This window comes from Panthera uncia (genome assembly GCF_023721935.1).
Source record: "Panthera uncia isolate 11264 chromosome B2 unlocalized genomic scaffold, Puncia_PCG_1.0 HiC_scaffold_24, whole genome shotgun sequence".
Taxonomy (NCBI): domain Eukaryota; kingdom Metazoa; phylum Chordata; class Mammalia; order Carnivora; family Felidae; genus Panthera; species Panthera uncia.
Window position 1 is genome coordinate 79,174,252 of NW_026057580.1, and position 25,362 is coordinate 79,199,613.

The 25,362-nt window shown below is 37.1% G+C and overlaps 1 protein-coding gene across 7 annotated transcripts in view; it reads left to right on the plus strand.

Annotated features, from left to right (window-relative positions):
* The first annotated feature begins 21,596 nt into the window (after nucleotides 1-21,596).
* The window catches only part of HSF2 (heat shock transcription factor 2), a 43,776-nt gene continuing 40,010 nt past the window's right edge, over nucleotides 21,597-25,362 (plus strand). For 5 of the 7 annotated variants that reach the window (XM_049654275.1, XM_049654274.1, XM_049654278.1 and 2 more), the window contains exon 1: nucleotides 21,597-21,789. In XM_049654275.1, the coding sequence (XP_049510232.1) occupies nucleotides 21,697-21,789 (93 nt within the window). In that variant the 5' untranslated portion in view covers nucleotides 21,597-21,696. Of the gene's footprint in view, nucleotides 21,790-21,941; nucleotides 22,376-22,746; nucleotides 22,868-25,362 lie in introns of those variants that run through there. The other 2 variants (XM_049654272.1, XM_049654276.1) reach the window with 2 other exon arrangements.

A 25,362-nucleotide genomic window follows, 5' to 3' on the forward strand; every position in this document is an offset into this window, starting at 1 on the left:
TTTTGTATGATGGAAAAAAAAATGTGTATGCCACTGCATTCAGACTTCCTATTCTTTGCACTGATGTTAGGGAAAAAATAGAAATTGTTTAATTATAGGAAGGCATGGCAGCAGTGCATACCTCCAAGAGCTAATCTGGTATACTTGGATAGAGACCTATTTTTCATTCTACATTGATAGCTGTATAGTTGATGATGGTCTTGATATTTGAATATTTATCATTCATTTGAAATAACTGAAAGAAATAGATATATCAAAATTTTCTTCATTAAAGGCTAAAAACTAATTTTATTACAATACCAAGAAAAAAGTACATTTGCATTTCATTATACCTCAATTATTGTATTCATACCAATATCTCAAGAATATGAAATGTCATCCCAATTATTAAATTATAGAAGGTAGATAAAAGAGGTTTGGTTTTATTCAGATGCAGAATGAAATATACAAAGGCTTTCCATAGTTCCTATTGATTTTCAACATAACTGTGCCTTGTGCACCACCTAGAGGAAATCTGTAAAATTAATATTGAACATACACACTTGTACAGATTGAATGATCTCACCATGAGTTATAAAATAGAAATTATTTTCATCTGCTTGAGATGATTTTCATGTAGTCCTGCTAGAATATGACTTTCAGTTTATCCAGGTGAAGTCAGATGCCAATTGGAATCTAGCATGGGTAACTATAGTTGAAATTACTTAAAATGTGTTCTTGAATTTAAACTCCAGTTTCTGTTAGTAAATTGGAGACCCTAAAGCTAGATCTTCTTTAACATTAAATCAAGTCTATTTATCTAAAATTAAGTATAACACTGTGTTACCAACAAGTAGTTTAAACAGAATAGTTTAAAAGAGGAAAAAAAAACCCCTCTCTTTTGTTCTCCAGACCAAAAATAAATAAATAAATAAATAAATAAATAAATAAATAAATAATAAAATCTGTATTACTGACAGGAAAACTGAAAGGTAGGTTATTAAAAAATTTCAAACCTAAATGTTTTGTTACCAAAAGAGAACGGAAAAGAATTGAACATCATCACCAAAAATGTTTATCAAATATCTTTCTAGACCTCATAGCATCATTGTAGCTAAGTGAGTTAAATTAATAACTATACTACCTTCTATGGGTAAATATTTTTAATACACAACTCTGTCTTTATAGTAGATACTCCACTTATTTGCTAGCAATAATTGTTACTACTACTTACAAACACATTTTTTTTTAAATGGGAAGAAACTCCTTACTCTTACTATTCTATATTGAAAGCACTTAATCAGAACTAAAACTCTATGCCTTTGTTTATTTTTCTTTCTATGCCTTCATTTCTTCTTACCATATGATCTTTCCTCCTAATTAGTCTGATTCAATAATAAAGTCTTAGTTAATAGTTAAATGCCATTGACTCCAAATTAACACCTATAATGCAGCTCTCACATCTATATATTCAAAAGCCAATTCAATGTCTCTATTTGTATGTCTCAAGGACATTTCAACTCAGCATGTTCAGAGTCATTGTGTTTTTTACCCTCAAACTTTCTTCTCCTGCAGTTCTCTTTGGTTTAGTTTCACCATGAAACTTGAAAATTATTCTTGAAAACTGTTTCCTCCTCTTTCCAAACCTAATCCATTGTCCCAACCACTGATTTAGCTTCTAAATGACTCTCAAACCTGTTCACTCCTATCCATTTCCATTCCTGCAATTCTGCTTCAAACAGCCAACACTTCTGGCCTGGAAATTATCATAATTTCCAAATTCATCTCCCGTCATCACTGATGCCTATACCCAGTTCAACACATAACAGCTGGACCAATCTTTTCACATTGAGCCCGCCCCATCCCCTAAACCCTCTTACAATCTTCAGTGGCTTCCTGGGGATGGAGACTCCAGCTCTAAAGCTATCTAAGAAGGCCCCATTTCACCAATTTCATCTGGCTAGTACCTGCCATCTCATGTCACCTGGTTCTTCCCTTTGTCCTACATGCTGTAGCCACCTGAATTCTCTCAGTTCTTCTGAGCACCATTCTCTCTTCCAACCCTGCAACTTTGTAAATACTATTGCTTTTTCCAGGAATATTCTACCTCCTTCTCGGTGAGCCCTTATATCTCAATTCAAACTCACTTTCTCAGGAAAACTGTGCCCTGAAATCAAGCCAGGTCCCCTCTCTTACCTGTCCCCTTTGGCATCCCCATAAGCATAGAAACACTTTCTGGTTTTACTTATAATTCTATTTTCAGTGCACAGAATAGAATTAGTAAGCACTTAATAAATATTTCTTGAATGAACAAATGAAAACATGAATGACAATGGCCCTTTCTATCTTCATTACAAGAAAAAAAATCAGATGGAAGACAATATAATTGTTTATTTCCTCTCTTTTCCAAGACTCAGTGAAAATAATAGTAGAGCTATACACAAAAATAGCATGAGTCAACAATTAAAAAAAGAATGAAAAGCAGGACAATCAACAAATGATTTCAACAAATTTGGGAAGACTAAAAACAGATAATGAACCAGTGGCTCATAAAGTAAAGTAAAGAAAGCTGCTATAACGTATACACACAGAAAGGACCATAGAGCAAGTTAATCTGCCCAGTGGAGTTCAGAGGACTGAGAAATTTTAAGAGCCAGCTACAGTGGAGAGTAGAAGAGAGGCACAGGCTAAAAATGGGAAATTCATTGAAAGAGTTCAGACAAAACATGTTATGTCCCCAGACACCCACCTCTTTCACCCAACATCTTTCTCAGAAGGTCCATCCATCACTTAACATTTACCCTCATCACAGCCCTGGGTGAAAGAAAGAAAGGAAGAGAAAGAGAGACAGCATGGGGGAGGGAGGGAGAGAGGAAAGGAAGGAAGGAAGGAAGGAAGGAAGGAAGGAAGGAGAAAGAGCAGTTGTTCTTCTCTATAATAATTGAATACCCTGCTTGGAAAGAAGTAGGGCAGCTTGTGTGGGAGTTGGAAATCTGACATTTAAGAGTCCCAAATTATAATATTTAGTTCCCCATCCACATACCTTAAAACAAAGCCTACCAGTCCAGTAACTGCCTTTGACAGTCACTCACCCAGCTTTTCTATTACCTCTTAAAAATAAATGCACAGGCAAGGACAACCAAAGTCTAAGGGGAAAATCCTGCAATATGAGTAAGAAAGATAAAAATAAGCAAAAATGACTCCAGGAAAAACATAGGTAATTCATCAACAGAGGGATCTTAAAGAAATACTTCTTATTGCATCTTCAGATATATTCAAGAAGATACTATATCTATTTAATGTATAAAACAAACAAGATTAAGGAGAGGATGGCATTAAAAATTAAAAACAAATCAAATGTGTTAAAATATGTGCCAAATTAAAATATGAATACTAAAAATTTTATACAATATAGAACTACAAGATAAGAAGTAGAAAATATAAGAGAAAATGAGACATAAATGATTAAGATGCCTAACATTAGAGGGAACAGAAATAATAGAAGGAAGGTGATAATAGTAATAAATAATCATCATCATCGCAGAAGAAATCTCCTGCAGCTGAAATACTTCAGTGAAAGCAAATTGAAAGAGCCCATGATGTGTCTAGCTTAATAAATGAAAGAAAGACATACATTGAGCCATATCATTGTAAAACCTCAAAACATTAAATAAAAACAATATGTTTAAATTTTCTAGTATGGAAGGGCACCTGGGTGACTCAGTCAGTTAAGCATCTGACTCTTGATTTGGGCTCAGGTCATGATCTCATGGTTCATGGGATTGATTCTCACATCGGGCTCTGCACTGACTGCCTGGAGCCTGCTTGGGATTCTCCAATTCTCTCTCTTCCCTCTTTCTCTGCCCCTTCCCCCCCTCACGTGTGTGTTTGTGTGTGTGTGTTTGTGCGTGCGCGCACATACTCTCTTAAAATAAATAAATAAACTTTTTAAAAATTTTTTAATGAAAAAAAAATTCCTTAAAAGGGAACAAAATACAGACTATCATCAGAACTATCATAATACTAGATGATAGAAAATCATGGAAGAATGCTTTCAAAATTCTGAGGGAAAGTGATTTTCCACCTAAAACCCTGTGTATAGTAAAACCATCCTTCAAATGAGAGGGTCGAAACAAGAAATATTTTCAGACATATAAGCCATCTTACCTTACAAAATTTAGCTACGAGCTTTTGGATGAAATTTCTTGGGATATACTCCAACAAAAAGGAAGAATAAGCTAAGAACAAGGAAAATGCTTGGGAACAGTGAATCCTGCTCAGAAGAGCAGTGAAAGCAAGTCCCAGGAAGAATGAGTCCCAGAATACCAAGTCATAGAGGAAGAAAGTTCCAAGCAGAATAACTTGGCAATAAAAATGTCCACAATATTATAAACTATATGATAGGAAGTTTAAACAAAATTTAATATGTAGTAATGACAAATGATTCAAAGAAAAAAAGAAGCAATTAGAAATTCTGCAAGAAAGAAACAACTTAAAAGAAAGGAAATATAAATATAATGTTCAATTTGACTTCCCAGGGATCAATATTTACACAATCATAATAACATTTTCAGTGTCTATTGAATTTCACATTGTAGAATCAACTTAGGGACGCAGTATGAAAATATTGTGATTATAGGGTAGAATGTAAGGGATGTGAACTTCAATAACAGCAAAAGTACGGTGACAAAAGGTGACAAGTGGAAGGAAAAGTAAGAGGATTGAAGGAATGAAGAGGGTTATTGCCTGTGTTTTATAGAGTAGAAACAAAAGATACTCTCCATAGTCAGAGAAACAAGAAATAAATGTAGTAAAAAAAGATTATCCTACCTAAACTAAACTAAAGCTATAGCATACAAGATCAAATTTTTGATAAAAATATATTTGGAGGTAGGGAAATGTTGAAAAGCTTGGTAAGAGTTAGCTAAATTCTCATTTATCATAGCAGGAAGTTAATAAAGAATATCTAAAACTGATAAATTTAGGAATAGATATAGAAGCACATTTTGGAGATGTTTTAGAGATTTGCTAGCTTGTGTGACAGCTAAGTTACTTAACCCCACAGTGCCTGTTTCCTCATCTGTAAAATGAGAATGATAATAGTATTTCATGGTGTTTGTTTCTGAGGATTATGTGAGCTAATAAATGCAAATCCTTTATAATACCTTTATAATACCTTGTGAGTGCCACATACAAATGAATAAATATATATTTGATGCCTTTGATGGCTACTACTGGTAGAGATGGGGAAGGGAATCATAGGGCTCTTAATTTTCATTATTTATCCTTTATTTTATTTCTTTTAACAAAGATACTTATTGCTTTGGTAACAGAAAAAAATTACTTGTTCTGGGCACCTGGGTTGCTCAGTCGGTTAAGTGTCCGACTTCGGCTCAGGTCATGATCTCGTGGTTCACGAGTTCGAGCCCCGCATCGGGCTCTGTGCTGACAGCTGGGAGCCTGGAGCCTGCTTCCGATTCTGTGTCTCCCTCTCTCTCTGGCCCTCCCCCTATTCATGCTCTGTCTCCCTCTGTCTCAAAAAATAAATAAACATTAAAAAAAAAAAAGAAAAAAATTACTTGTTCAAATAACTTTAAAAATCATGCTTTACCATTGAAAAAGTTCAATTCCAAAGCTTAGAGATGTCAAAGTTAAGCTTACACAATTAATTTTTAAGCTTTGCTATACACTATTAAAAACCTATGTAAGGTCAAGTTGAATTAAAGGATTAACGTGAGTGATACTAGGCCAAATTCTCATCCTTCTATGATCTTTCAGGCAAAAATGTTTGGGTGCTCTACTCCTCTTTGCTATGCACATAGTACATGTGGTTTCTTTTTCTTCTTCACTTTCTTTCATTCCCGCTCCTCCCCCATTCCCTTTTCTCTTTCATTGTCTTCTTTCCCTTTGTACTAGTTGCCCTGCATAAGCTTTAGCATGTTAGTGACTTTCTTACTGTGCTTGCTTATCCCTGTTGGAGGTACTTAACACTTCGTGCCTTGGTGACCATGAAAATAGGTATTTCAGAAATTAAAATTTCTTAATCTCTACAGCATAGCCATTATTATAATACATTTCATAAATTCAATTTATTCGATATTATAAATATAATGCTGAAATGGTTTCCTAAGATCTCAGAAATGACCACACATTTTAAATTTAAGAAAATAACTTTTTAAAAATATTCAAATAAATATGAAGCATACTATGAGTATTCCAAAATTCGATTGTCCTAATGGTCATTGAAATAACTCAGAGAAATCATGTGCTTTCAACATCATCTAGACACTTAAAAAAAAAAAATCATACTTGCCAATACTATGCATTCATGCCTTATCATTAATTTAAAGAAAACTGATATCATATGTTAAGTATACTTCATTTCTTTAAAACAAACAAAAGGAAACTTACATTAACCAAGAAAGAAAATCTGATCCTAGGCAATACAACTCTGAGGTATATTCGTATATTCGGTGACACAGTTTTCTTAAGAATAAGCAATCCTAGTGCTGGGAGAGTGGAACTTAAGAAATTAATCATATTAAACACCATTTGGGGGCTTAAGATGAGATTCAAGTTTCTTTAATACTTTTTTTTTTTTTTTTAATGCAAGTGCCGTCTTTTTCTGTGGTATTTGTTTTTTAGCTAGGCACCCAAAAATAATGTTTACACATACAGGTCCCAGCAGTAACTCAGCGTGAACAGCAGAGGGAGCTGAAGGGGCAGGCCAGAAGGTGAAAGAGAGTCTAGTATTTCACCACAGCCTAACCATGCTTGAGCGTGTCTGGGGCATGCGCATACAGAACTCCGCATCACGAGGGTGTGCAAAGCATATTCATGGAAATAATTGGGAGATTCCTTTATTCTTAAAAGTAGTATATAAAGATCAAAGTGTTCTTAATGGTCCTCGTTGCCAAATATTATTTCTGGGGCAAATATAATGAGGGAAAGATCTTATTGTCAATTTATTTTTTAAGTATTTTGGAAACACCATTTTCAAATATTCCAGCACCTCCATCATTACTGTTATGAATACCATCAATTAGTGTAAAGATTCAGGGCTCCTTACACGAGGATTTTCTACCTTGGAGTAGGGAGTTAAGCCAAAACAATCTCACTCTTGACTTCTACTAAGAAGGGCTTGTTAGAGTGACCTTGTTACAGACTTACTCCCATAAATGAAGCATGTTTAAATTACTTTTTACTATCTCTTATCTGTTGTCTCATGTTTTTCTCACTTATTTTTTCATATATTTTCCTTTGAATTTTATTTATTTTCATTTTTCTTTTATTTCTACAACTCCTTCTCTCCAAATGTTTCCCAATTATTCTTGCCTATTTTTACTTTACTTCTTGTTCCAACCACATTTTATTTCAACTTGTCTTTTTTTCTTTTTTTTTTTTAATATTTTTAAATGTTTGTTTATTTTGGAGGTAGAGTGCAAGCAAGGGAGGGGCAGAGAGAGAGGGAGACACAGAATCTGAAGCAGGCTCCAGGCTCTGAGCTATTAGCACAGAGCCCAGTGCAGGGCTAGAACTCACGAATCATGAGATCATGACTTGAGCCAAAGAAAGATGCTTAACCAACTGAGCCCCCAGGTGCCCCTTCTTTAATTTCTTTTTAATGATTTTTTTCTCATTCACCTGTTTTTCTTCCATCCATAAAATTCCCTTCTTCTATAATCTTAGCCATTGTCTCAAGAAAATTTTTCCTCTTTTACTTTTTTCACATTTATTATAAAGTTGCCTCTTTTCCACTTTTGGGTGATGGGAAGAACAATATCTATGGCTTTATTTCACTAATTTACTTATTTTGTAAATCCTTAACAGATGCTTACAGTATATAAGACACTAGGTACCACAGTTGAAGGGTAGCAATAAGGAATGAATAAGGAAGATGAATGAAAAAACCATGATTCCTTTCCTCTGTTGTCCATAATATAAGGAATAGACACAAATAAATATAAAGGCAGTATAATGTGAGTACCATCAGAAAAATATAATATTTTTCTCCGGTAATATAAGAATGACATGAAAACCCCTCATAAGGAGACACCTCTGTGAGGAATCTTGAGGAATGGAAGGGTATCAATGGAAGGAGTCCAAGGAGAACAAAATGAACAATAACATGAGGAGAAAGAAAGAATGATTTAATCATGTTAAAGCATAGTGTTTATGTGGAATAATAGCTGGGATTTTTACATTATTTGTCAGACAACAAAGATGGTCCCTCTGCAATATCCATAATCGGCTCTACCTTTTGATGAACCTCTTCCACCTTTCTGTAAACTCAATGGGAAAGACTGAATATCACAATTACCAATCCTCATCCTTTTTTAAACTTTTTATCTGTTGCAAAATAGGTAAAGAGTTCTCAATTCATCAGGGTTTGATGAGAATTAAATGAATTAATAAATGTAAAGTACTTATACCTGTTCCTGAAACATAGTAAATGTCTTCTTGTTGGTGTTTTTGTTATGCTAAGGGTTAATTGAGGGCAATTCAAATACCCTATATTCCTTCCATGAACTTTTTTCTAATCTTTCCAAACCCACTCTGATCTTTTACATCATTGTACTCCTTGTTCATGTTACCTAGTTAATATTTAATTATTCTGTAATTGCTTTGTGTATTTTCATTTTGTGTGTTCATTAGGTCATAAGTTCCTTTTGGCAGGTACCACAAAGCATTGCATACTTGCTTGATTTGTGGAACTAATATGGTTGAGGACACCTAATAAGACTCAAAGAAACATTAGCTAAACTAACCAATGCATTCCATATCTTACAAGTGAATGAGTAACTAGTATGAAATATAAGCCTGCTCATTCATTAGTGGAAATTGATAATTCTGTGGGGCACCTGAGTAGCTCAGTTAGTTAAGTATCTGACACTCGATCTCAGCTCAAGTCTTCATCTCAGGGTCGTGAGTTCAATCCCCGCATTGAGGTCCATGTTTAACATGAAGCCTACTTTAAAAAAAAAGAAAGAAAGAAAGAAAGAAAGAAAGAAAGAAAGAAAGAAAGAAAAGGAAAAGACAAGGAAAAAAAAAGGAAGTGAGAAAATTATAAATAAACTTGGAAGATACCTAAGAACTGCTGAAACACACAGTGTTTTGCTGTTTAGGGGTTGACAGTATCAGGGGATATTTCTTGGACATTTACTATTACACACCAATCTATCCATAATAAATTCATTATTTAAATTTTCACAACAACCGTATGAGATCTTATACATGATTGAGGCTCAGAGAGATTCACAGTCACACTGTGAATAATAATGACAGAGCTAGAGTCCAAATCTGTGTCTACAAAACTCCAAGTACAGTCGACCCTTAACACGGATTTGAAATGCATGGCCCCACTTACAAGCAAATTATTTTCAGCACAGTACTATAAATGTATTTTCTCTTCTTTATCATTTTCTTAATAACATTCTCTCTTCTCTAGCTTATGTTATTGTAAGAATACAGTATATAGGGCGCCTGGGTGGCGCAGTCGGTTAAGCGTCCGACTTCAGCCAGGTCACGATCTCGCGGTCCGTGAGTTCGAGCCCCGCGTCAGGCTCTGGGCTGATGGCTCGGAGCCTGGAGCCTGTTTCCGATTCTGTGTCTCCCTCTCTCTCTGCCCCTCCCCCGTTCATGCTCTGTCTCTCTCTGTCCCAAAAATAAATAAAAAACGTTGAAAAAAAAAAAATTAAAAAAAAAAAAAAAAAAAAAAAAAAGAATACAGTATATAATACGTATAGCACACAATATGTATTAATCAACTGTTTTCATTATTTGTAAGGCTTCTGGTCGACAGTAGGTTACTAGCAGTTAATTTTTTTTGTGGTTTCAAAAGTTATACATGTGGTTTCAAAAGTTATATACATAACAAAAACACCAACAAGAAGACATATATATACATATATATATATATATATGTATATATATATATACATAAAATATATATATATATATTGGGGGTCAGTGTCCCAACCCCTCATGTTGTTCAAGGGTCAACTATATGTGCTCTTTCTTCTGTAACATCTTCTATTAATAGAAGTAAGATAATTGGTGAAAAAATGTTATTTATGGACTAAAGAGGTATATTTCATAGCCAATTATGGAGATACAAATAAAGTAAATTAAAAAATCAAAATGCATATTTTAAGAGTTATCTATGGAAATCTAGCAAGAACTATCAAATGCCAAAATTATTTGATTTACAAGGTTTGAATTCTGCAAGCTTATTATAAAGTCTCAATACATACTAATATTGAAATTTTTCAATGGTGAAACAAACACTTTTATTTTATGGGTGGTATGAAAAATGTTGGATACATGTTTACTGAGGGAAGAAAGTTCATAATAATAATAAAATGCTTTGATTTTTATTTATTTAATGTTTTTAAGGATCAGACTAAATTTTTTCTTGACCCCATGAATGAGTCATTTCTTTGATAACTTGGTGTAGAATTAACACATCATTAAATAAAGCCTGCCTTTATGTCAAGTCCTTTAGCCAGCTCTGGCTATTAACTTAATTGTTAGAGTGTTACCTAAAAATCTGTTCCTCTCATGTATTCATTTGTTCATTTTTCAAAACAATGTTTATTGAGTACCTGTGATGTGCCAGGCATTCCTCTAGGATCTTGGGATAGATACATCAGTGAGAAAACAAAGATACTTGCCCTTGCAGAAAAAATAAAAAGGGATTAGGGATGCATGAAAGGGTGCTGGTAAGAAATCATTGCAATTTTTTTAAGTTCATTTACTTATTTATTTTGAGTGACAGAGAGTGAGCAGGGGAGGGGCAAAGAGAGAGGACGGAGAGAATCCCAAGCAGGCTCTGCACTGTCAGCACAGAGCTCAATGCTGGGCTCAATCCCATGAATCTTGAGATCATGACCTGAGCTGAAATCAAGAGTTGGGTGCTCAACTGACTGAGCCAACCAGGCGCCCCAGAAATCATTGCAATTTTAAATAGGCTGGTCAGGATGGTCCCCATAGAAGAGATGGCATTTGAGCAAACACTTGAAGAGGAGGGAGTTAGGGAAAATACATTCTAGGCAAAGAAGCTTGGTATCCCAAAAAATATCCCTAAGAGGATACTTAGGAAAAATGCATTCCAGTCAAAGAAGCTGTTTGTGCAAAGACCCTAAGGCAAGGTGTTCCTGATATGTTTGAAGAACAGTAAGGAGTCCAGTATAGCTGGAAAGAAATGAGAGTAGTAAGAGACAAGTTTAGAGATGAGCTCATTGGCTTTTACTTAAAGGAAAATAAGCAGCCCTTGTAGAATTTTGAGCAGAAGAGTGACATGCTTTGATGTATATTTACAGTGAAAAATAAATAGCATAAAGCCACATAACTTATTTAAACATAATTTTAAAGTAGTAAGCTAACAAAGGGGAGAAATGAATTGACTACATCCAAAATACTGATGGTTATTTTTTTTTCTTCTTGGATACTAAAAATTGCATATTCCTTAAATCTTTTCTAGTTAAGGGTAAATTTCACAGAGTAAACTATAATTCTAATAGAGAGAAATAATTCTCTATTCACCTAGGCTTAGAATAATGCCTTATTGTGTCATCATAAACTTTTGATTATTAAAATTAAAATGTTAATGGCCTTTAAAATGTATTTATCAGTTTATCTAGTCATAAATCAACTAGGTTAGTAAATATTTTGATTAGTATTGCTTTAATATGCAGAATGGTTGGATTTTTTTGAATGACCTGCATTTTTGGCACAGTTGAAGATCACAAAGCTCCTGCAGAGAGCCCATTAGCAATCTCAGTTGCAAGGCTTCCAACAATGCCAGCATGCAGGCGAGGAGGAGAGAATAGGTAAAACCAAGGGAAGTATAAGGATCCTGCTACAGGCTAGATGGGAATGGATGGTCAGATCTTATCACAATATTCAATGGGTAGGGTGAAATTTTTCCCTACATAGGCCAGCACTGGGACCCAAAAAAGGGAAGCCAAGGAATAGGTGGGCTGCTGTAATGCTCACCTAGTGTGTTAGTTTGCTAAGACTGTCTTAAGAAAATGTCACAGACTACATATCTTAAGCAACAGAAATTTATTTTCTCACAGCTCTGAAGGCAAGAAGTACAAGAGCAATGTTGTCAGGTTTGGTTTCTTCTGAGACCTCTTTCCTTGGGTTGCAGATGGCCACCTTCTCATTATATCCTGAATGCTTGCTCCTCTGCATGTTGTCTGTGTCCTAATGTCTTATAAGAACACCAATCGTATTGGATTAGGGACCATCCACATGACTTCATTGATTACATCTTTAAGGACCCAATCTCCAAACAGCCACATTCTGAAGTACTGGGAGTTAAGATTTCAACATATTAATTGGGTGGCTAGGGATGGGGGAAGGAGGGAGGACACAATCCAGCCCATAACACTTGGCATCAAGATCTAAATGATCCATCTGTTTGAAGCAAGATTTGAGACCAGAGCACCCAGTTATCTAACTAAGCACTAGGCAAAGTAAGAGAACCAAAATATGTTTTTCTTTGTGTTCGTTTTGTTTATTGCAGATTTTTATATTTTCATAAAGTATCAAAGCAGTCATTATGAAAATGCAGAACTTAATTGCAGTTCCTTTTTTTATTTTAATGTTTATTTATTTATTTTGAGGGAGATAAAGAGAGAGAGCAGGAGAGTGTGCATGCATTGGGGAGGGGCAGAGAGGAAGAAAGAGAATCCCAAGCAGGCTCTGCCTCACAAACAGTGAGATCGTGACCTGAACTGTAATCAAGAGTCTGTCATTTAACTGAGCAACTGAGGCACCCCTGTTATATTTGGAATTATGGAGTCTCACTTTGGCTGAGCACTAAGGGAGCAGCCCAGCCAAGTGGATGGGCAATCGAGGGAGGGTCCTGGGACTAGCATCAGAATTGGAGTGCAAATCAGAGAACTATGACTGAATCCCAGTTATAGGGTCCAGAGGAGTAAAAAGAGTCAAATGGGAAGGCTGTCACCGTAGATTGGAAAAACCAAGCACTCACTCTGGGCACACAGATACAAGACCTGGGTTACCAGGTTTGGTTTGAGTTCTGTGAGGGTCCTCAAAGGGTAAATCCTAAACAGGTGGTGGAAAGACATATGCTTTAAAGTGAAAAAGTTCCAAATCAAAAAACTAAATACATATCATACTGATTGTGAATTTATGAAATGTGATCAAACCTCTCTGGGTCTCAATTTCAGTAAATATCTCCATAATGCTAGTTCCTTTCCTTTCCTCTTTTCCCCACAGCTGACAAGGACTGAAGGAGATCATTACTGACAGTTATATGTTTAATCCACTGAAAAGTAAACCAGAATTACACAGACCCAGAAACAGCTTATCTTCAGCCACTAGTGCCTGCAAAGTCATGTGTAATAAAATCTATAGTTTTCTGGGTTTGTATTAATTTGTTACAAAGATACCAAAGAATAAAAGTACTCCTTTAATTTCTACCTAATAGTCAAAACTCCCCTTAGCACCAAATATTAGATCCTTCTCTATCAAGCTTAAACGTTTATTATTCCCAAAGAAGCATGATGTTGACTTTTCTGGTTGCTAGGAGCGTCATAGTGTTGGATACGTATACAGTAGCATTCTGTTAGCTCAAATGTGGGGCTTTTTAATCAGCAGGACTTTCTCTTTATATGCTAGTACAATACTTGGAAGGGTAGATTTACCCTGCAAATTATACACAAAAATCTGAATTAGCTAATCTAAAAAACAAAAGCATGAGTATTTAAAGACATGTTTAAGGTTTTTTGTTTTGTTTTGTTTGCAGTCTTTCAGAGTGAAATAAATAAATAAATGCCTTGAAACAAAGCAGATGCCCACCAGTAAGTAGCAGAATGGCTAAATATACTGTGCTCCACACACACCATGGAATACCATGGAGTCATTAAAAGAAGTAAATTATAGCTGTGTTAGTTGACTTGAAAGAATTTCCACTATGCCTTGTCAAGCAAGAAAGACAAAATACATAAAATTATGTATGTGCAGCAATGCTCACAGCAGCATTATGATAGCCAGAAAGTGCCACCATTTAAAATTTTAAATGTAGTAATTATAATTTACATTTAATTTTAAATGTTATATAATTCTTAATATTTAAACTTAAACATATTAATGCAACTTTAATTTCTCAATTTTTTGTATTTATTTTAAATAATATTTTATGAAATATATTCAAATCTGGATTTTAAACATAATTGTGCCTTGAAAATGCTTACATTTTTAATACTTTGATTATTACCATCAATAGAACACAAATCATGTGAAAATCTTGGTAACAACCTAATTATTTTGTTGAAATAAAGGCAAGAAAACACAATTTTATAGAATAAACATGATAATTTACGAATTACATATGTCTTTATTTTAGTCATCATCTAAGACACCATTTCCCAACCAACAAAATGCTAGATAATAATAATTAAATTTGGTCATTTTGGATATTTTGCCACCTTAGTGTCTTATAATACTATAGCTTTTATATATTTCTTTCAAATTTGTTATTATGAAGATATTTATCAAGGTAAGAAGGGAGAACATATTTTATTTAACAGTTATTAACTTTAACAGTTTTTTTTTTAATTTTTTTTAATGTTTATTTATTTTTGACAGAGAGAGAGAGACAGAGCATGAGCAGGGGAGGGGCAGAGAGAGAGGGAGACACAGAATCGAAAGCAGGCTCCAGGCTCTGAGCTGCCAGCACAGAGCCCGATGTGGGGCTCGAACGCACAGACCGCGAGATCATGACCTGAGCCGAAGTCGGACGCTCAACCGACTGAGCCACCCAGGTGCCCCAACAGTTTGTTAACATGATCGTTAACTGTTCTAAAATATGTATGTGGGCCTTCATTTTTACTTTGAGCCAGGTTACCCAAATCTTCCAGACTGACCTGGAAAGCCCTCTGAATACAGGCCTACCAGAATCCTAAGATTAGGGTACTTACAGAAGGGCGTAGGCTCTGGCTCAAGGTATCTTGAAGCCTAGGTTAGTCAACAGTGGAGAAAGCCAATACACTGTATCTAGCCAATACACATACCCTAAACTTCATTTTACCAAGAAAAAACCACTTCCACATTCCCTATCCTAATTAACAAAATTTTTGGAGTTGATGAAATAAAAAATAAAATAAAATTAAGACTACTTCAGTGAGTAGGCTTTTGATTAGTCTTTTAAATGCTAACTAACCACCCCTGGAGTATGCATTCCTAATTAGGGTATTTCAAATGCTAACTAACTGCCCCTAGGGATAGATTACAATGAATTATCACACTACTGACCACTGTTTAAATAGCAGTATTTTAAAATAAATTCTAGCAAATGTAACAATCATCATAAAGTCTTTATAAATAAGAGTCCTACCATTAATTAGCAGTTCTTTAATGCGTTCTTGCAAGTGCTTCAAACATTCTGACATTCAAACAATGTCAGACTTTTCTCTGGAAGGTCAAAAGTCATTCAGTTTTATCTATTCTAACCACACTGTGAGCACACACACCAAAAAGGACATTTCCCTTTCCAGCGAGTCCCTGGATGCTGCTCATAGTACTTGGCTAAACTTTAAAGAGGTGAGAAGTGTTCCAATCATTGCCATCTCTCCCTACACGCCTCTCAGATGATGCCACACATCCATGACAGTGGTTACCTCTTGACTGAACCCAATGACTCCAGGAATGAGTAGATTTGTCTTCAAGGTATGAGTACATTTCTGTACTCAAGCCATATAACCCAGTTCATTTAATTGTTGAAGGGGCTCAGATCTCCATCATCAAATGATTTGAATACAATGATCATTTAAAACCTACTATCTAGAAAGATGAAGTCCAAACACCTACTTCAGCCACTGCTTCCACTTGGAGCAAGACCAGTCCCAGGGGGATGGAAACTGGAACCCTATCATGATGCTATTCTAGTAGAAATAATGGAAGGATTATACCACAGACTACATTGCTGATCTACTACATTTTTCTAATGCTTCTAGTCTTTTTAAATTTTCTGGCCTTAAATTTTCTTTCTTATCAATATCTCTCTTTGTGGGTCTGGGCCTCCATTGGGATATTAATTTGTGGGGTACATGAAGTTCTTCTATTTATCATACAGTTGTTGGGATACCTGTGAAAGAGTACCTTCAGCCTGCTTCCAGAATGGCTAAGTAAGAGTTGCATTTAAATTTCAGATCCCTTATCTGCACTGGCTGCTATACAAGCTCTTTGGCTTAGCTTGATGAGTCCCTCTTTCCTGTCCAATAACAGTAACTGGAAGAGGCTACAGTTAGTATGACCAACCATCCTGGGGCTAAGGGAGTACCTGTGGCATAGGACTTTCAGTACTAAAATGGAAAGTCCTGTGCAAACCTGGACTTGTCACCTTTGTTGGGTGATGGATCAGATTTTAGCAAATCTGGCATATAGTGGAGGTTTCATGTAGAGCAGTCCCAGCCCCAGGCTGGTACAAGTGGTACTAACACATGTTCTATTTAAAAGGCTTACTCAGCCAGGGCCTCTGCACCTAAGTTGTAGCCTTGAAAAAAGAAGGTTCTTTGATCTTCTTAAAAATTTTAAGAAATTGGGGCGCCTGGGTGGCTCAGTCGGTTAAACGGCCGACTTCGGCTCAGGTCATGATCTCGCGGTCCATGAGTTCAAGCCCCGCATCAGGCTCTGTGTTGACAGCTCAGAGCCTGGAGCCTGTTTCAGATTCTGTGTCTCCCTCTCTCTGACCCTCCCCTGTTCATGCTCTGTCTCTCTCTGTCTCAAAAATAAATGTTAAAAAAAAAATTTTTTTTTTTAATTTTAAGAAATTAACTTGCATAGTTTTTTCGTTCTCTACTTATTCAAAAGCCTACTATAGGATCTCTAAGCATTTTGCCACTGTTACCAAAGCATTGTTTGTTTCAAAGACAAATGCCCTCAATCCCTGGGACTATAATCTCCCTCAGAGAGAGAGGGAGACATAGAATCGGAAGCAGGCTCCAAGCTCTGAGCTGTGAGCACAGAGACTGACACAGGGCTCAAATCCACAAACTGTGAGATTATGACCTGAGCCGAAGTCAGACGCTCAATTGACTGAGCCACCCAGGTGCCCCAGGAGTTTCCTTAAGTAGAGTACATTCTATCAAAGGTTTCTAAAACTGAAATTATTCATTCAACAAATATTTATTGAGTAGTTTCTATATTATTGGCACTATGTTTGCTGCTAAGGATACAACAGTGAACATTGTAAGCACAATCTTCCAGGCCAGAAGGGCTGCTTAGAAGTTAATGATCAGTAGCAGTGTGGTAAATACCATGAGGCTCAAGGTCTACATGCCATGGCAACATATGAGAAGAACAACTAATGCCAAATTTTTGGAACCATGGAAGACTAAATGGTCTTAACACTCAACTGTTCATTTATTCATTGATTAATTCAACAAATATTCATTGAGAGTTGAACATGTACAAGGCACTGTGATAGCCATTGAAGATGAAAATAAATATAAACAGGACATATTCTTTATGTTGGAGTTACATAGCGTAGTATAAAAAATGCATGTAAATAATTACAATATGATATAATAAGTGCTATAATAAAGGTCTCCAGGGAAGTTTCATAAAAGAGATGACTTCTGTATAGAATTGTACTCAATCTTGAGGGTTAAGGAGAAACTTGAGGTATAATGGGGTAGAGGAAGGGCTCTCTACACAGAAGAAACAGCTTGCAGAAAAATATGCAGAGGTGTGAAAGAACGTGACCAGTAGGGTATCAAGCAGGTGGGTATAGCTAAGGGTAGGGTAAGGTGAAGAGTGGTAGACAATGATTGGAAAGATAGGTGTAATCAGAGCACAAAAGATGTCTTATGCCATCTTCAGGAGTTTGAATTTATTTTGAAATTTATGGGAAGCTACTGAACGGTTTTAAGTCAGGAAGTAAACTTTTCAGATTTGTGTTTCAGAAAGATATCTCGAAAGATTGTAAGGTGGGCTGGAGGAAGAAGCATTTTATCTGATCCTCAGAACCACTCTGTGAAGTGTGTACAACAGGTATTTTCACTCATATTTTATACATAAGGATCTAGGACTTGGAGGCGCCTAGTGATTTGCCTAAACCCCCCTGCTTCATTCCAAAATCGAAGAAACTTAACAACTTGTCCAGATAGGAATGTAGATGGAAACCTCTGTGCAGTTTCCCTTTGGTTTCAGTCATACTATGCTTGAAAATAATCTTTAAAAGCCAGTTCTGCTTGCACTACTGATTCCAAGTAGTTTTGCATAGTTGATTAGGTAGAATTTGTACAGTCTGAATCAGAGGCTTTGAAGCATCAAAGTGTCCCACAATATGTTATTCTGTTTCCTAAGTAAGATCCTAGGCCACTCATATTTTCTGATGTTATTCTAAATCTTCTAAATCTTACACTCAGGCTGCAAACGAGCCACAGATATATTTAGACTTTTAAATTTGGAGTCAACAGGAGGCAATTCACTTTAAGAAAGTGACATTTTTATTCTCTACTATTGTAAATATTTCAGAATTGTGAACTCTGGGTCAAATCTGTTTCTGGTATTTGTGGGATTTGTAGGTGGCAAATAACTGTAAATTAGCTTGATTTGGTTTTCTTCCCTTCCCAGTTTTATAACTGAGTGTCATATAAGTGCAAATGGTTCAATAATGATTTTCTCTTCCCCCCCAAAATGTCTCTAGTCAGTGCTTAAAGTTTTCAAAAAGTTTATTAATTACAATTAATATTAAGGATTAGGTTCATAGAAAAAGAAAACAGTCATTTAAATTATTTCTGGAACATCTGGATTTTATTAAGAGGTGAAGGGTGAGTAACAAGAAGTCTGTACATGTTAGCAAAGGAAGGTCAGCTTACTAATTTTTTCTCTATTATAGTGGTTCTCAAGGTCAGCAGCAGCTGCATCACCTGGGAACTTGTTAGAAACCTGCACTTCAGATCTAGTTGGTGGAGTAGGAGGAAAAGCACCAATCTGTTTTTTTTCTGAAGCCCTCCAGGCAATTCTAATGTAGGCTTAAGTTTGAGGTACACTGGTATAAAAGGAAAAAAAAAAACATGTTTCAGACTATGAAAGACATGGTTTCAATTCCAAAGCGATGTGATTTTAGACACATCATCTATTTCCTGGTCATATCACCAGGTTTCCTGGTTAACAACTTATCTCCTTAGCTGGTCTCATGAGTGGATAAATACTATCCAAAGTGATACCTGTTTATTTGTTATATTGACCAACTTCCCCCTCCACATGATTTGGATGCATGTTTAAGTTGGAGAGCCACTGATATATAACATGCAATATATTGAAAGCAGACCAGCTACAGAATTTGAAGGGCTCAATGCAGAAGGAAAATGCGGGATACCTTGTTCAAAAATGAAGAATTTCAAGATGGTGACAGCAAAGCATTAAACCAAGCATTAAAGTACAGAGCCCATAACCCACAAGCCTACAGGTTGAATGCTCAAAGAGTAGCTTCTGCTTGTATCTAACCACACCTTTTTTTTTTTTTTTTAAGATGGAAATACTACAGTGCCATGAAACTAGGCCACATTTCCCCCTCAGACACTACCAATCTTACCTCCTGAGCTGTCACTCTCCATGCTTATTGGCCTCCTATCTTTGCTCCCTGTTGTCTTCCTTTCAGCTATCCATATGCAATTGTACTGTACAAGACCCAACTTAAGGTCACCATCCTCCGTGACATCTTCCTTTACTACCTTAATTTACTTAACTGTCTTTCTAAACTTTCCTAGTATTTTTATGCCATAAATTTAGTTCTTTTTTAAAAAAAATTGACTGCTGATCATTGTGTTTATCCTGTTTCTTGAGTTAGAATGTAAGCATCTTAAGGATTGAGGTGGTGCCAACATCATACAATGGAAAGAGCACAGGCTTTTGAGCTTAATAAACCCTGGGTGTAAATTCCCTCTCTTGTTTGCTAACTGCTATATAGGTAAATTAATTCACTTTTGGGCCTTAGAATCTTCATTAGAAAAATGGGATGATAAAATCTGCTTTATTGGGTTGTTGTGAGGGTTAAGTGAGATAATATGGACAAAGCCCTGGGCATATATAAGTACTCTGAAATGTTAGTTCTTTTATGCAGACACATTGGATGTATCCTGTCATATATCTGATTTTGCTTCAGCAAATAGATGAGGGCTGAACACAAACTCACTATTCAATAAATATTTACTCATTGGAAATTGTATGTATTTTCTTTTCAATGTATTCTTTTTCATGCACCTAGGAAGTAAAGCAATCCTATGGTGAATTTTTTTGAATTTTTAAGTATTTATTTATTTTTGAGAGAGAAAAAGAGAGAGAGAGCACAAGCAGGGAGGAACAGAGAGAAATGGAGACACAGAATCCGAAGCAGGCTCCAGGCTCTGAGCTGTCAGCACAGAGCCCTGTGTGGGGCTTGAACTCAGGAGCCATGAGACCATGATCTGAGCTGACATTGTACTTTTAACCGACTGAGCCACCATTTTGTATAAAGTTATTGTCTCTGATTTGTTTGTATATTCTTATATTCACATGCTGACTTTTGAAAAAAAAGGTTTAATTTTGTACAATTTTTTTATATTTCCACACCTATTATCTTACATGGGTAAAAAAAAAAAAAGGGGGGGGGGATAGTCTTATTTCCAGTGAGGAAAAGGGGAAGTCTGGCACTGACAGATTAAGAGATTACTCTAAATTACACAGACCAGTGTAATTTAATATCCACTAAACTGTCCTTGAAGCTGGGTTTAAATTCAGATATGCTGACTCCTTGTTCATTTTTTTTTCTTCACTGTATCAGACAGTCTCTGGGAAACAAAAATATACCTGTTAAGTATATACAGAAATGATTATTTTAATTTATTAAAAGGGTACAAATGAGACTATTTTTATGTTGGGCATATAGTTGGCATTCACTGTGTGTTAGATTAAAAACAGCACGTAAGGTCTATTACCGCTCCTGGTTCACTGAGTACACACTTAGTTAAGAGTTATTATTCAAATTCCTCTTTTTGACAAACGTATTTTAATGGAACCGTTTTCGCCTAATGAAAATTTAACTGCAAGCCTTATTTAAGACAGTTTCAATTTGGGGCCTAGCACATCACGTTCGAAAGCTGCTTCCCTACCCCGCCCCCCCTCCCCATGTGAATTATTATACTTCCTCCTGCCTGGCGCAAACCACACTTTGCTTGCCAAACTTATGGCTGAATACCCCCGAGGACTTTCTGTAGCCTCCCAGCCACAGCTCAGAAACCCAAAGCCGTTTCCACGTGAAACAACCAAACACAGTCCACTAAGCCTAAGGTCCGCTACAGTGACGGCTACTGTATAAAAGGCGAATGAGAAGGCAGCGCCCCCTTCTGCTCCCACCCCCTCCTCGTCTGCAGCACCCAATCGCTTTTCTTTGTCCTGTGGTCCGCGCCTGGGATTGGTCGGAAGCGGGACCGGCGCGGGACGAGTGCGCAGGGGCCGAACGGCGAGACTTGTCCGTCATGTGCGGCCGCCGGTCCTCCCCGCCTCGCTGCGCGCTTGGCGAGGCTGGGGGGCGGGGCCCGGGAGCTGCTGCGCCTGCGTTGTGGGCGTTCTCCCGGAGCAGCAGCTGCCGCCGCCGCCGCCACCGCCACTACCACCACCACCACCGCCGCCGCTGCTGCCGCCACCGCCACCGCCGTGTTCGGGTGTAGAATTTGGAATCCCTGCGTCTGGTTAACAATGAAGCAGAGTTCGAACGTGCCGGCTTTCCTCAGCAAGCTGTGGACGCTTGTGGAGGAAACCCATACCAACGAATTCATCACCTGGAGCCAGGTAGGGGTGAGGGCACGGCGGCCTCCGAACCCCCTGACTAACCGCCTTGTCTCTCTCTCTCCCCCCCCTCACTCTCCCCCTCTCTCTCCCTCCCGTGGGGCTGTCTCTCGCGGCCTGCGGCTCGACGCCTTCTGCGCGGCCCGCGGCGCGGGGTGGCGGGGTGGCGCGGGCCCCGGCGGTCAGCCTAGCGAGGGACCCCTCGTATTGTTCGCGCGGGGAGCCGCGGGGGTCCCGGCCGGCGCCGCTGGCTCAGGCCGCGGTGGGGGAGGGGCGGCCCGCGCCGCGGCCCGGGAGGCCCCGTAACGGTCCGGCCCCGTCGGCGTTCGGAACCGGCCCGGCAGGGCGAAGGCGGCCGAGGAGCCGAGGGCGCCGGAGCCACGTTACTGCACACTCATTCTCCGTCCTCCCGCCGGGCTCGCGGGTTACGAATCGCTGAGGGCACACGCAGCCCTGGGCGCGAGGGTTTGTCTGAGGAAATCTTTACCTCAGCGACCCGATTCTCCTCACTAAAAAATACACCCCGCTTGGCGCTGGGTTCTTTATGAGGAGAGCAGTCAGAGGGATACAGGCAAATGTTCAAACGCAGGTTACTGTTTCTCATTGGGTTTCGAAATCTTGTATAGAAAATGGTACAGCATTCTTTGGAAATTCTGAGCCATTTGTATATATAAACGGATTTTTGTGATTATTTTAGTAAAAGTGCTCTAATAGACAGGTGTTCAGTAACTTGGTGAGAAGCTAACATGAATCACTAAATTTCGCTGAACAGTTACTGGGAGAGTGGGATATGATGCCTTGACTATTGGTTTGATCCCAACTCCGCCACTAAACAGGAATGACCTTAGTCAAGCACCTTATCTTGTCTGGCCTAAGTTTCATCGTCCTTAAGATGAATGGGTTGCCTGGGTGATGCAAGACCCTTCTAGTTCCAAATACAAGATTCTAAGCAGAATGATTATTACATAAATAGTGCATTTGCGTTTGAATGCACTCGCAGGCTGTTGGAATCATTTTGTGAAGTGGAGTGGGTTTTTCTTATCTGTTTGGGGTATTTAGTTGTTTAGAGGGTTGCCGAAGAGTAAGTGAAAACTACCTTCACAGTGCCTGGCACCTGCTAAGTGCTGAGTAAATGTTACCTCCCTTCTTCCTCTGTTTTCTATTCCTGTCCTATTATAGCTCTCACTTTTACTTACTTTTAAAAGGGAGCAGTGTGTTGAGTACATGGGAGTTTCTGACTAGTGTTAACTCCATATTCTTTCTTGTATTACTGTCATTTGTTCATTTCTTTATACCCCTTCTAGGACTTAATTTTTTTGAAGGTCAGTATCATCAGCTGGATGGTGTGTGTTAAGTATTTGATGAATTTTGCACAGTTGTACAAAGAAAGGTGAAAATAAGGAAGCCAGCCGCCAGCATACACTTAAAAATAAACAGATGTCTCATGCTTTTCATCAGTCAGAAGGATTAAAAGTTGACAGGGATGGATCAGCACAGACTGCTGTTACTCAGCCTTGTATTTATTAGACATTGGACTGAGAGTCTCTCCCACCCAAGCTGACTTTATTATACGTTTTTGGCTTGTATGGTCATTAAAAAAAATAATTCTTATTTATCCCATAGGTCTAAGCTTATGTTTTACTAATTTTCTTATACATAATGGGACAGTTAAAATATAAATTCATTGAGGGCAGAGACCGTGTTGGTACCAAGGACACATTAGGTATTTAATAATGGTGAATCAATGAAATCTTTTGGGATATGTAATGGAAGTGGTAGGGATGATAAAAATAAAATTATGCCTGAAAAGAATCTTAGAGATAATCCAGTTTAGCCTCATCATTATATAGATGAGGGTTGAGGCTTAGGTTAGATTTCTTATCCATAATTACAAAGCTAGCCCATTATTGGAGATGGGACTCTAACATAGATTTTTGACCTCTCAGATCAGTCTTCCATCAGAAGCACTTCCCTTAATACACCTTGGCACAATATTTAGTTTATATCAAAATGTTACCCTTTCACAAGTCAGTGGACAATTCTGGATTAATGTTGTCTAGAGCTTAGCTTAGTTGCTTAGGACATCTGTCTCTATTACTTTCCCATAGACTTTTCCAAAAGCAGTGTTAACAATGAAATGAAAGGTAAAACATTAATTAAACAATGATGTTAAATGGAAAAAAACTAAATAAGTTACTCTTATCTTTTAAAAGTTGCTATTTATGGTTGTTTCTGGTTTCCTTCAAATGTGTTTTGCTGAATTTCTGTCAAGGTAATTTAGCATTTATACTATCTGAGTGAAAATCATATTAAGACCTTTTAGAAGCAGCAGATGTTTTGGAAACCAGGAAATCTTTTATGCAATTTTTTTTTTTTTAACTTGTGGAAAATAATTTACTCCTCTAGCTTGAGAGTAAGGCAAGGAAAAACTTAACCAACTACAGTTTGAAAAGCTTGGCTTAAGATTCTTGAAGACTTACTCTTAGAGCTAGTTTTTCTTGAAACTTGTAATATGACAAAAATGAAAAATGAAATGCCCCATTATCATGATTAATTATAGAAATATAATCTGAGCAATCAAAATTATACTAAATGTGTTATTGATTCAAATAATAGAAATGTCTTTGGATCAGAGTGTCTTTAAGATATTTGTACATTTTTTTTTTCCCATATTCTCCCCTTGAAAGTTTCTTTTTTCTTTTTTTCTTTTTTTAACATTTTCTGTAACTTCAAAATTTTACATAGCTATTTTGGCTCTGGTAGGCAGTCTGTTGCCAGAATCAGGGACAGAGATAGTACTGTTGGGCAACTTAAAGCTGTTTTAAATGTAACCAAGTCCTAAACAGAAGGCACAGGTTTAACTTGGAAGCAACTGCAGAAACTTGATATTCAGGGACAAGAGGTTGTAGAAGTTGGATGGAAGTTCTTGCCATTGATAGTGAGGAACAGTCTTTACTGTTACTGAAATTTGGTAGTGTATGTCGAAGTGAAGCAGTTATAAAAGCAGGAAAGAACTGGAAGTCATTGTTTTATTAGTGTTATTACCTTTGTCTCTGTTCATATTGTTTGAGAAGACCAAGAAGTGATTTCTGCTAGAGACCTCATACCCATCTGTGCCCTTTGACATTCTCTACTTCTCCATCTCTCTCAAATCAGTATAGACAAATCAGGAAATAGGAGGAAAATGGAGCAAAACCAGAATTAGTCTCCTGTTTTCTAGCTGTTTTGAATTAATTTGAGCATCCAGATTCTGATGTTTTGGTATCGTTTTGAGCTTCCCAGAAACCATTGCATTATTACACTAAGTTGAAAACAAGAAAGCCACAGGTGTGCCAGAATAGGAGTAAAATCCACTTTAGATGAATCTACAGAAAAGTTGAAAGATTCATTGATGAGTATTTTCTATTTGCATACATAAAAGGGAGTGAACAAAAGACTCAGAAGGAATGGCTGGTGAACATTAAAAAGTTATGGACTGTTTTTAAAATGTTACAAATTTCTGTTCTGAAAAATGTTTTAGATTAATGGGTTTAAAGTATTAGATTATTTAAGAATATTTTGGATGTTTTTAAATGA